Source organism: Raphanus sativus, chromosome 7 (genome assembly GCF_000801105.2).
Source record: "Raphanus sativus cultivar WK10039 chromosome 7, ASM80110v3, whole genome shotgun sequence".
Lineage (NCBI taxonomy): Eukaryota > Viridiplantae > Streptophyta > Magnoliopsida > Brassicales > Brassicaceae > Raphanus > Raphanus sativus.
In genome coordinates, this window is record NC_079517.1 from 17,363,951 (window position 1) to 17,374,883 (window position 10,933).

Consider the following 10,933-nt stretch of genomic DNA (forward strand, 5'->3'; position numbering starts at 1 on the left):
TAACCCAGTTCCCTTGCGGTACCTCTGGGGTGGGAACCGTCTCCCACAACTTCCACTATCAATCAAAAGGGTTTACACAAACGTTCTATGCGCTCTCCTCATATAAACATGACACTAATAAAGAATAAGAAGATCAAAGAAACTCTATCTCTTAGAGACATGACTCGAACAATGTCTCTTAGTTTCTTCTACTCTTGATCTCTCTCTTTACTTCTCTTGTCCTTCGGGTTTTTCTCGGATCATATCAACCTTCACGGATGGTCTTCTTTTATAGTCAAACCTTAGCCGTCTCTTGCCTTCATATTTCCTTTTCTTGCATGTCAAACTAAACCGTAACCGACGTACGAGAATAATCTCCTTTGCTTAATACACTTTATTTCTGGTCCATCCAACTTGGAGAAACAGACCCAATTCGAAGCCCATAAATAATTGATATATGAAGCCCATATGCTCACAATCTCCACCTTGGGCTTCATTCTTCTCATTTATTTTAGTTTGGCCCAGTGCTTTATCACTTTGACCCAGCCCAAAAGAAGTTTTCTTTCTTCCTCGATGACGAGAAGATATCTTCTCAACAAACGCCATCGATGCCATCTCACCGGAAGTTCTGCCGTTCCCGACGAGTTCTCCAATCACCACTGCACTCTCCGCGAATCGCTGCCACTGTTTTTTTCTGAGAAAACCCTGAAGCTTCTACTTCATCTTCTCCTTTGATTTCTCCATCAGACCAAGACAATATCTGTGACAACTTCTTTCTCAGATGCTGCCACCAGCCCCTTTGACTAAACCCTTTGATCTTCCTCGATAGTGATATTGTAGATGCGATTATTTATCTTCTGTTGATGGTTCTCTATTGAACACAATTCCATCTTGATCTAGAAACTTGTCTTGAAATCAATGTGACTGCAACGCCGGCAATGACTTTGATGTCAATCTCAGACCAAGTTACTCCACCTTGAGCTCTCCACCTTGAGCTCTGATTCTTCAATCGATTACACCACCATCAACCCTACTGCTTCTGTTTTCTTGAGCTCAAAATCCAGAGAGATTCACAATCTCTCTCAAGTTTCCATCTTCTCTCAAGCTATCACCATCCATAGGAATTCTCTATTCACTTCATCGATGATCCTGTGATATCAATGCTCAAGAGCCTCCAGCCACTGACTCATCTCTGTGACAAGTTGCAAACAGAGCTAATGGAATGGCTTGTCTTCTCTCTACAGCTTGTCCGGCGAAGGCTTTCGCCACCTCCACTGTCCAAGATGTTTACTTATGTAATCTCCTCCATTGACCCTCTTGGTCAGACCATCACCACATACCCCTGTCGGTATCCATTGGCGCGACTGTGCCTAGAAAAATCCAAGGTAACTATCTTGTACCACACACTTGGTTTCTGCAAAATCGTCCTTACTTCGTTTTGATTTTTGTATTTGCAGACGTGAACCCATAATCAAGCTGTACCTGTTTCTTTATCCACAGCAGCTCCACTTTATTTTTACCATTCTCCACAGCTCCACCTGAACGTGGAATAATCTTTTATTTCCATTTAATGGTAACATCCTTAATAAAGCCTGCAACTACTCCATTTGTTCTGTCTCTCTTCTGATTTCTCTAGGCTATCTAAAATCATAACTTTTAATTTTTTTTTTTTTTTCTGCAGTTTCTTCGGTGATCAGTCGAAGTACTTCTGCTCCCATGATGATTCTGGTAAACCACAAACTTGAACCATCCTTGTAGCCTCTGCAATTTTTCAGACTTATCCGAGACAGTGAAATCACAACTTGGATTTCAACCTTTTTCTTCACACAGTAGCTCCCGTGAAACCTAACCCTTGGTTCCTTGTTTCTTTCCAGCTACTCATGACGAAAGAACAACCTTCTCTGTTGCTTCCTGCAACTTCAGGTAACCTCTTTACCTTTGTATCATTTCCTATGCCTCTCTGTTCTCCTTTTTTTTTTTTTCTCCAGAGAACCTTAACTCAGAACTTGAAATCGTTTCAGATTTTCAAGATTGCTCCACCTTGAACAAGAAACAACAGTGCACGACTTCTGATGCTTCACGGATACCTTACACCTTGACTGCGAGATGTCAGCCTCGCCCTTCATCTCTAGGTAATTCCCTTTACCTCTATATGTTTTTGCACTTCTCATCATTAAACTTTACCCAGTAATGAAATCTTGTAGTGCTTCCAGAAAACGTAAGCCCCTTTCCTTTAACTAGAATCATCTTTGCCTCATGCCTGAAGCTAAACTACTGTAACCCAATCAATCACACAGCCTCCTCCATGACCTTCATGAATCTGTTATGTTGATTTAATTCATTTTTCCTTTTGCAACTTGATTCCTTTTAGTATCCTTTTGATTCTCAGGTGCACCTAGCTCCGAATCATTTTCCTTTGAACCAAATGCAATAACCTCCCTGAATCATATATGCTTCAACCCGTGAAACTATCTCTGATTCAAAATGCTTTCCTGTTTAAACCCCACAGCTTTGGATCCCTCTTTGTACCGCCGTTAGGTTTAACGAAACACGCCATCAAGCTACCACATTTGCTAAATAGACTTTCGACATAAACTTTGATCCAGCTTTCTTCTTAAACAGAACCTGTACCAACAGTATTAAACCTTACTGCTAGATTTTATTTCTCTTAGCTTTACTTGAGCTCCTTTTTTTTTTTCAAAAACAAAACCTTGCTTTATGGTTAAACAACCACAGACTGAATCCATCTTGTACCGCCATCAACCATGATGGAACACGCCTCCTAACTACTCTTGTTGGGAAGACTTTCGACACAATTTTTCATTCATCTCTTCTTGTTTAACCAGACTCTTCCGTATTAAATCTACCTTGAACTCCTTTGTGTACCGCTGTTATCTCTTAACAGAACCCGCCATCAAGCCATCATCCTTGCTAGATAGACTTTCGACGCACCCTTAGTCCAAGCATCTCTTCTTACAGAACCTAACACATCCTTTGTGTTCTTCTTTAGCTCTTGAAACTCTGATCCTTATCCCTGACACTTAACCCTCCTTGAAGACTTTATCAGACCTGATTTTATATGAACTCATAAGTTCCCTGCCTGCTTTGCCTCAAACAGACTCCATATTTCACCTCTATGCTCTTCTGCTATAACCTTTCTCTTGAATCTCAGATTTTTAACATACTGTCGAAAAGCTTTTTACACACATGCATATCCCTTCCTAAGGCGTCCCCTAGTCGTGGATCTGTAAGTCCAATTGCTTTATCAACCCTTCCTTGAACACCAAACTGAATAAACTTTCAACAACTAGAACAAGCCAAGATACAACCTGATTTTACAGCAAAAAATCTTGACTTCTTATTGTTAAAACCGTCTACTTCCATGCGTTCTCCCAAAAAATCTTGATTCCATAAACTTAGCAGCCTCGAGTATCCAGAAACTTTAAACATCACAATAACCTTGTGATTGCAGCGGAAATCAGTCTTCAAGTCTTCAGCAACCTCGTACTTCTTTAAACGTCATGTTTCCCTTTGATCTTTCAACTCCAAGCCTTCAATGTGTCGACTCCATAATCTCACTAACACCCGCAATCAAAACCTGGATTGCTCTGATACCACTTGTTAGGAATTATCGATCGTTTGATTGCTTAAATAATTAACGACACAAGATTTTTAACCCAGTTCCCTTGCGGTACCTCTGGGGTGGGAACCGTCTCCCACAACTTCCACTATCAATCAAAAGGGTTTACACAAACGCTCTATGCGCTCTCCTCATATAAACATGACACTAATAAAGAATAAGAAGATCAAAGAAACTCTATCTCTTAGAGACATGACTCGAACAATGTCTCTTAGTTTCTTCTACTCTTGATCTCTCTCTTTACTTCTCTTGTCCTTCGGGTTTTTCTCGGATCATATCAACCTTCACGGATGGTCTTCTTTTATAGTCAAACCTTAGCCGTCTCTTGCCTTCATATTTCCTTTTCTTGCATGTCAAACTAAACCGTAACCGACGTACGAGAATAATCTCCTTTGCTTAATACACTTTATTTCTGGTCCATCCAACTTGGAGAAACAGACCCAATTCGAAGCCCATAAATAATTGATATATGAAGCCCATATGCTCACACACAAGTCCAATATATAGCAGAGTCGGTGGAATCAAATAAAAAAGAAAGTAGCTAGAAGATATTTTACTTATGTTGATTTGGTAATTTTTCATTATTTACCATATTTTCCAAAAACAAGAAAAGATTACATCCATACATACTTTATTTGCAATAACAACATAAGACACTTCTCATTTGTCACACATTTTCAATGTGAAAATTGTCAAATATACTCTCAACTTACAGCCAACTATCCAACTCATGTTACTTACTTAAACTAAATATTTATTTTTATTTAATTTATGTCTTGATTTTTAAAATGTAAAGCAAGAAAGATTAAAGAATCAAAGTTCTTTTCGCTTCTCTTTCATCATGAACCACCAAAGAAAAATAATTTTCTTTTCTTGATGAACAAATTTTTTTTAAGAAGCTCAATGAGAAATCTTTTTAATGATTCTATTGAAGGGACTAATGGACAGCTTGATGGTCAGAACATCACTATGAGCTAGGCTCAGTCCCGTATGAAGCAGTGACAATGGAGGCCATGATGGACATGGTGGTGGATACGGAGTGCTCAGCTCCACCTCCATGTCGTGCTCTCAGCTCGTGGCTGCCGTCTCCATTGCATTGTTACAGACTTTTCGTCGTCGTCGTCTCTCCATGGTCAGAGATTAAAAGCCCGACCAACAATGGTGAATTATAGATTATTTTCTCACCTGTCTTTTATCTTTTGTACATTTTTGTTTTGGACTCCAAACTATTTAATATGCAGAAACATCCCCTTGATTTCATCTTTTTTTTGTTTAAGTATTTTTCATAGTTTGTAATAGCATAATTACCGTCTGTAACATTTTCATAGTTTGTAATAGCATAATTATCCAGATTTAAAAAAATATATATTATTTAAAAAAACAAAAAGTTAAATACTATTCAGATTCATGTTCACGTGAGTACTGTATTTTCCTTTTTAATGTTACAGTCAATCTATATTAACTATTAAATCGTGTCTAGGAGAATTTTTGTATATAGAAAGTATAATAATATGAAATCAATTGGATCAAGATGGAAACCACGATATGTGTTTTAAATAAATTTGATTGGATTAGTTATAATTTCCGTTTAACTGTAGGAAAAAAATATAGGATACAAAGCATTGATTGATATTGCATAGTTATAGTTAGAATAATTATAGTTAGATTAATTTATTATATGGCCAAAACAGTTAATTAATAAATAGTATTAGATAGGTCTAATAAGTCTAACAACCTTTTTAAGTAGATTTTTAGGACTCTTTTTCTTTTAATAGTATAGATATTAACCATCTTACATAATGTAGTTAGATTAATTTATTATATGGCCATCTTACATAATGTAGTTAGATATTAACCATCTTACATAATTATAGTTAGATTAATTTATTATATGGCCACAGTTAATTGATTTTGACGTTTGATCATCTCTGAAATACATTATACATTACCAAATGACTCTTCCTTCCACTTGAATACAGAAAGTAATCAAGGTTTTCTTCAAAAAAAAATAAAAATAATCAAGGTTCCTTTGCTTCAAAACGACATCGTATCAATGCAAACAATCACAGTTCCATAAAGCTTCAACTTGAAACTAACCTATGATGAAGAACAGCTATATCAAAGAGATCATTTAGACTACATACATTGGACGTGTTGAATCTATTTCTACTATCATTTTAAATAATGAGGCTGTTGAATGCACACTTGGGTTCAACTGGTTGAAACAACTCAACCATTGAATAAACACCAAACGGACTCCACTTCTTCATATGTGTCTTCTTTTTATTGGTTTGTGTAGATTATGAATTTTTAATCTCAATTATTCAACAACAATTATTTATAACTAAACTAATTTATAAATTTATCTTCTATATATCAAAATTCGGAATTTTTTCTACTCCATAAATAGAGACTTGGTTCATTTGATTTGGATACCAAAAAAAACTTCTATTTCTACTATCATATTTTATCATTCTACCTTTAATCTCTTGATTATATCTTTAACTATTTTTTTAGCGGAATGAATCCTAACAATAAATCTTCTAATAATCAAAATTCTACTAATTACCCTTTTAACTATCTAAAGCCCAACAACTATTAATTTCAAAATCACTCTTTCAACCAACCCCAAAATATACCAAATTAAGTTTCTGAAACCTTTTTAATAATATATTTTTAAAAAATATATTTAATTACTATTCATGTTTTCTATTATTGTTATTTGTAAAGATGTAACTAAAATAAAACACATTTTTTATGTTTTTAATTAAACTAGTTTAATTTTTTTAACAATATAAAAAATAATAGGATAAGGTGTTGAATTTTATTAAACAAAACCATTGAAGAGTATAAAAAAATGAGTGAGTGTTGAATTGTTAGATGGAAGAAAGAGAAAATATGTGGAATGAAAAAGTGGAATTTAGGGTGTTGAATCGGTGTGTGACCAATGTACATAGTCTTACTCCGTGCTTGCAAAGAAAAATCTAGGGGGTGTATTGAATATGAAACTTGAAGTGATTTGATTTTTAACGAGTGGGATTTGTATTTTTATTTTTATAACTAAGAAACTCCCCTCAAACACTCTGGAAACACTTAAAGCACTCTAAAATCTCCAACTTAAATTTTGTTCAATAACAGTAGATTTCATAGTATTTTATAAAATATCAAATTCAATAACATTAGATTTTAAAATGTTTTTTAAATCCACTTTTGAATAATAGTGAATTTATCATTTTAATACAAATCACTTCAAACATTTAAATAAACCCTACCTTAAACCTTTTTAACCTTTAAAGGTCCATTATTCTTAAACTAGGCCAATTAACTATTTAGGGTTTCAAAAGGCTCGACAAAATATATAGGCCCATTATTCTTCAATTTACCCCAATAAAGAAATAGAGACCAAAAACCTATATACTGTTAACTATTATGTCGTCTCGTCTTGTCTCGCTTTAGTTCTGCCGGAAGCAAAGCGTAAGAGGATTATTATTCTTTGCTTTGATGATGTCCTCTTATGGAGATAGACTGAAGTCGACATCCATTAATGGAGTTAAGTTATACCATGTTTCATCTGCTCCCAATGTTGCTTCTTGGCTTAACCCTAAGAAGCAACGAGCTCTCCGCAAAAATCCTCGTAAGTATTTTTATCTGATGAGTCGTTAATTCTCTGCCTCGATGTCTCTCCTCCTTTTGTTCTTAGCTTTAGTTTTTTTCTCTGTTAATGATAGCTTTGAATGTTTCTCCTTTTTTTTTTTGTGGTTTGTGTTCTGTTGAATAAAGATTATATGCAAAGAGTGGAGCTTATTCAGGATTTGAAGTTTGAGACTGCCACTACTAGAATCAAAGCTACTCCTGATGGAGAGTATCTTATTGCTTCAGGTAATTTTTTATCTTTTTTCTTCTCTTTTGTTGGTGTGTATTTTCAGGGCCTAGGGCCGTATGAACATTGAAGTTGACCCCTACAAATTTTTAGGATTTATATCCCGAAATTATGAAAAAAAAAATTGTTATATCCCCCCCCAATACTCAAGTATTCCTAACAAGAAATTCAGAAAAAAATGTCTCCTTGTGTGCTGAATCAGGTATACATCCACCACAGGTCAAAGTTTATGAGCTAAGTCACCTTGCTTTGAAGTTTGAGAGACATTTGGACTCTGAGATAGTTGATTTCGAGGTAACATTATACTGCTTCATCATGACTCATGGAGTCGTGTCGTGTCTCTAAGCCGTTCTTGTTTCTGGTTTCAAGAACGTGTATGTTGTTGCGCTCTACAGATATTGGATAATGACTACTCAAAGCTCGCCTTCTTATGTGCTGATCGTTCTATCAATCTACACGCCAAATACGGGAAACACCACAGTTTACGAATCCCAAGGTACTTTAGCTTTTGTTTGGTCTGTGAGATATATATATATATATATATATATGTGGCATTGGTCTAGTAGCTCACATTTAATTTGGTAGGATGGGGAGAGACATGACATATGATAAATGGTCTTGTGATCTGCTTTGCGCTGCTTCATCACCAGATCTCTACAGAATCAACTTGGAGCAGGTACGTTTCGATGGAATATGATGTTCTAGTCTGTGTGGCCATGTTAATGATTTGTGAGACATGCCATTCTCTCCTTAGGGAAGGTTTCTTTCTCCTTTCAGCACTCAATCCCCAGCGCTGAATGTTGTTTCTAGAAGGTTTGTATATTATTTGAACTAGCAGAATATTTGAACTGCACTATTTACATATTACTATTGTGTAAGTTTGAGCACTTTTAATTTTTTTTTTTTGTCATCCAGCAATCTCCATGGATTGATTGCTTGTGGTGGTGAGGATGGTGCTGTCGAGTGTTTCGATATGAGAATGAAATCATCTGCTGCTAGAATCAATGCGGTTGCACATGGTGGTGATGCTGCTGCGGTAATTTATTCTAACATATGCTCCATATACTGATAGACTTCTAAATATTACATCAATCTTTCTGATAATCTTTTTCTTTTTGTGTATTGGCTGATAGGAGGTTACTGCTATAGAGTTTGACGACAGCGAAGGTCTTCAAGTAGCTGTCGGAAGTAGTGCCGGAAAGGTTTGATTCTATATTTTATTTGTCACAATTTGGCTATATATATATAGCTATCGTTTGCTGATTGTGCTGTCGTTATGTTATCTGCAGGTGTTCATATACGACTTGCGGACTTCGTCTCCAATACAAGTGAAGGATCACATGTAAGTATTAATATCCATTACATAAGCTATAACATTAGGGTTTGTTTCCTCGGTGTTTCATTCACTTTTCTGCAAAAATTTTTTGCAGATATGAGAGCCCAATTTTGAGTATTAAGTGGCAGCGGACTATTAACACTCAAGAACCTAAGCTGATTACTACTGACAAGCAAATTGTTAGAATATGGGATCCGAATACGGTAAGCTTCCAGTAACATATGTTTTGGTATTGAAATACTACTAGAAATAGATACAGCTTTTGATAACCACCACCTCTTCAGGGAGAAGGTATGACCAGCATCCAACCTACGGAAGGAGGAATAAACGACATTTCTGTGTTCCCTGGAAGTGGGCTTATCCTTCTTGCTTTAAACTCTAGCCTTATCCCATCTTACTTCATACCTGAACTTGGTCCTGCTCCTAGATGGTGTTCACCTCTTGAAAACCTAACGGTATACTTATATCTGATTCAAAATGTTTTCCCAGTCTGGTGTGGCCATATTGTTGCTAACACTTTTTGCTTAAAATCTTGTGTTCTCAGGAAGAGATGGAGGAAACTGGACAGACAACTATTTACGATAATTACAAGTTCGTGACTAAGGAAGATCTGGAGAAGTTGCAGCTGACTGATTTGATTGGCACAAATCTTCTTAAAGCTCAAATGCATGGATACTTTATAAATCACCATCTTTACAAAAAAGTGAGTCCTTGACATTTTCATACACTAATAACTTTAGATTAATCTCCTAGATGTTTCTTCCTTATAACTTCTTTCTTTCTCTTTACAGGCTTTGCCAGTGGCTGAAAATTACCGAGAAAGCAAAATTCAAGAGAAACTAGAAGCTGAACGTATCCAGAGAATCACAGTTAAGTACTTCTGATCTATGCAGATTCATAGTTTTGATACGTTGGTTACTTACATACATCTCTGTGTGTCTTGTGCTTCCTTCAGAAGAAGATAAAATTGCCAAAGGTTAACCGTGATCTCGCAGCCACCATCCACAACGAGGAGGATGAGGAAGCTGCAAAGAAACTGTCGAAGAAGAAGAAACCTGGACTTAGTGGCGAGGATTTCTCTGGTGGTCGGTTTGACAACATGTTCCATAATCCGGTATTAACAGCAATCTTCTCGAGGCTTTTTGTCTGTTTCTTTTTTTTGTTGCACTGTTCTTGAGAATCAATCTCTTTGTGGGGTTTCAGGACTTCCAAATCGATCCGGAATCATATGAATATCGTGTTCTACACCCTGTTGCTTCTTCTACGAAACAACCTTCTTTGTTAGATGAACACTTTGAAGCTGTAACAGATGATGATGAGAAGAGCGATTCTGATGCATCACATGGTTCAGACGATGGGAGACCAAGCAAGAAATCGAAAACTCCAAAGTTAGTGCCGTTCTAAATACGTTCTATTTTCTTTGTTCTTTCTTGATGTAAAAGGTTTGGTGTCAGGTTGTTTGTAGTGAAAAACGAGCGGCATGCTGAAGCTTTCCACAACGGTAGATCACTGGGTAAAGAAGACAGTCTTCCAATGGGCGAGCGTCTTAAGGCTATAGAGAACCAGCGTGGCAACTTTCGAGCCTCCAGAGATGTTAAGTTCGGTCCTGGAGGTTCCCGGGAGATTTCTTTCAACGCTAGACGCTCATCCACATACGAAGAAGATAGAGAGGATGAGGATGGGGACGGGCAAAGAAACAGGAGGAGAGGAGTTCAGTCTCTTGGACTGAAACAGGATGTTGTCAGAGGAAGCAGAGGTGGACGTAGTGGTTCCCGAGGAAGAGGTGGACGTGGTTGCGGGGGAAGAGGCCGCCGATGATAAATTTTGCTGTTAGAGGCCGCATATTACTTTGGAAAGAAAATAATGGGTCCATTAAGAGATATTTTGATCATATTTACAATTTTGGAACATTTTCGACACCTGTTCTTGAAATGTTTTACTCTAAATGTCTGAATTAGAGCAAAATCGTTTTGCTTTCTTGTGTTAAAGCCTTAAAGGTAATAATGGGGGTGATTGGTTTGGTCGTAGAAAATTTACTGTGGGATTTAAGCTGTAGAATTTTTTGATTTAGCTTTAAGTGATATAGATTTAAAATTTA

The 10,933-nt window shown here is 36.5% G+C and overlaps 1 protein-coding gene and 1 long non-coding RNA gene across 3 annotated transcripts; both read left to right on the forward strand.

Moving 5' to 3' along the window:
- The first annotated feature begins 363 nt into the window (after positions 1-363).
- Positions 364-4,989, forward strand: LOC130497679 (uncharacterized). Its single transcript, XR_008936687.1, has 6 exons — positions 364-1,364; positions 1,437-1,552; positions 1,661-1,707; positions 1,854-1,902; positions 2,001-2,111; positions 4,554-4,989. It is a non-coding gene; the product is annotated as an uncharacterized LOC130497679 (long non-coding RNA).
- Positions 4,990-7,049: 2,060 nt separating this feature from the next.
- On the forward strand, positions 7,050-10,933 carry LOC108817149 (uncharacterized). Of its 2 annotated transcripts, none has more exons than XM_056990357.1 (16): positions 7,050-7,253; positions 7,400-7,498; positions 7,672-7,793; positions 7,895-7,995; positions 8,085-8,175; positions 8,254-8,312; positions 8,415-8,535; positions 8,633-8,701; positions 8,789-8,841; positions 8,930-9,038; positions 9,120-9,290; positions 9,380-9,538; positions 9,627-9,704; positions 9,791-9,949; positions 10,039-10,223; positions 10,290-10,933. In XM_056990357.1, the coding sequence occupies exons 1-16, from the start codon at positions 7,121-7,123 to the stop codon at positions 10,651-10,653; spliced, it is 2,073 nt and encodes a 690-aa protein (XP_056846337.1). In that variant the 5' UTR covers positions 7,050-7,120; the 3' UTR covers positions 10,654-10,933. The 2 variants fall into 2 exon arrangements, with proteins under 2 accessions (XP_056846337.1, XP_018445265.1); XM_018589763.2 differs by having other exon boundaries at positions 7,051-7,253; positions 7,702-7,793.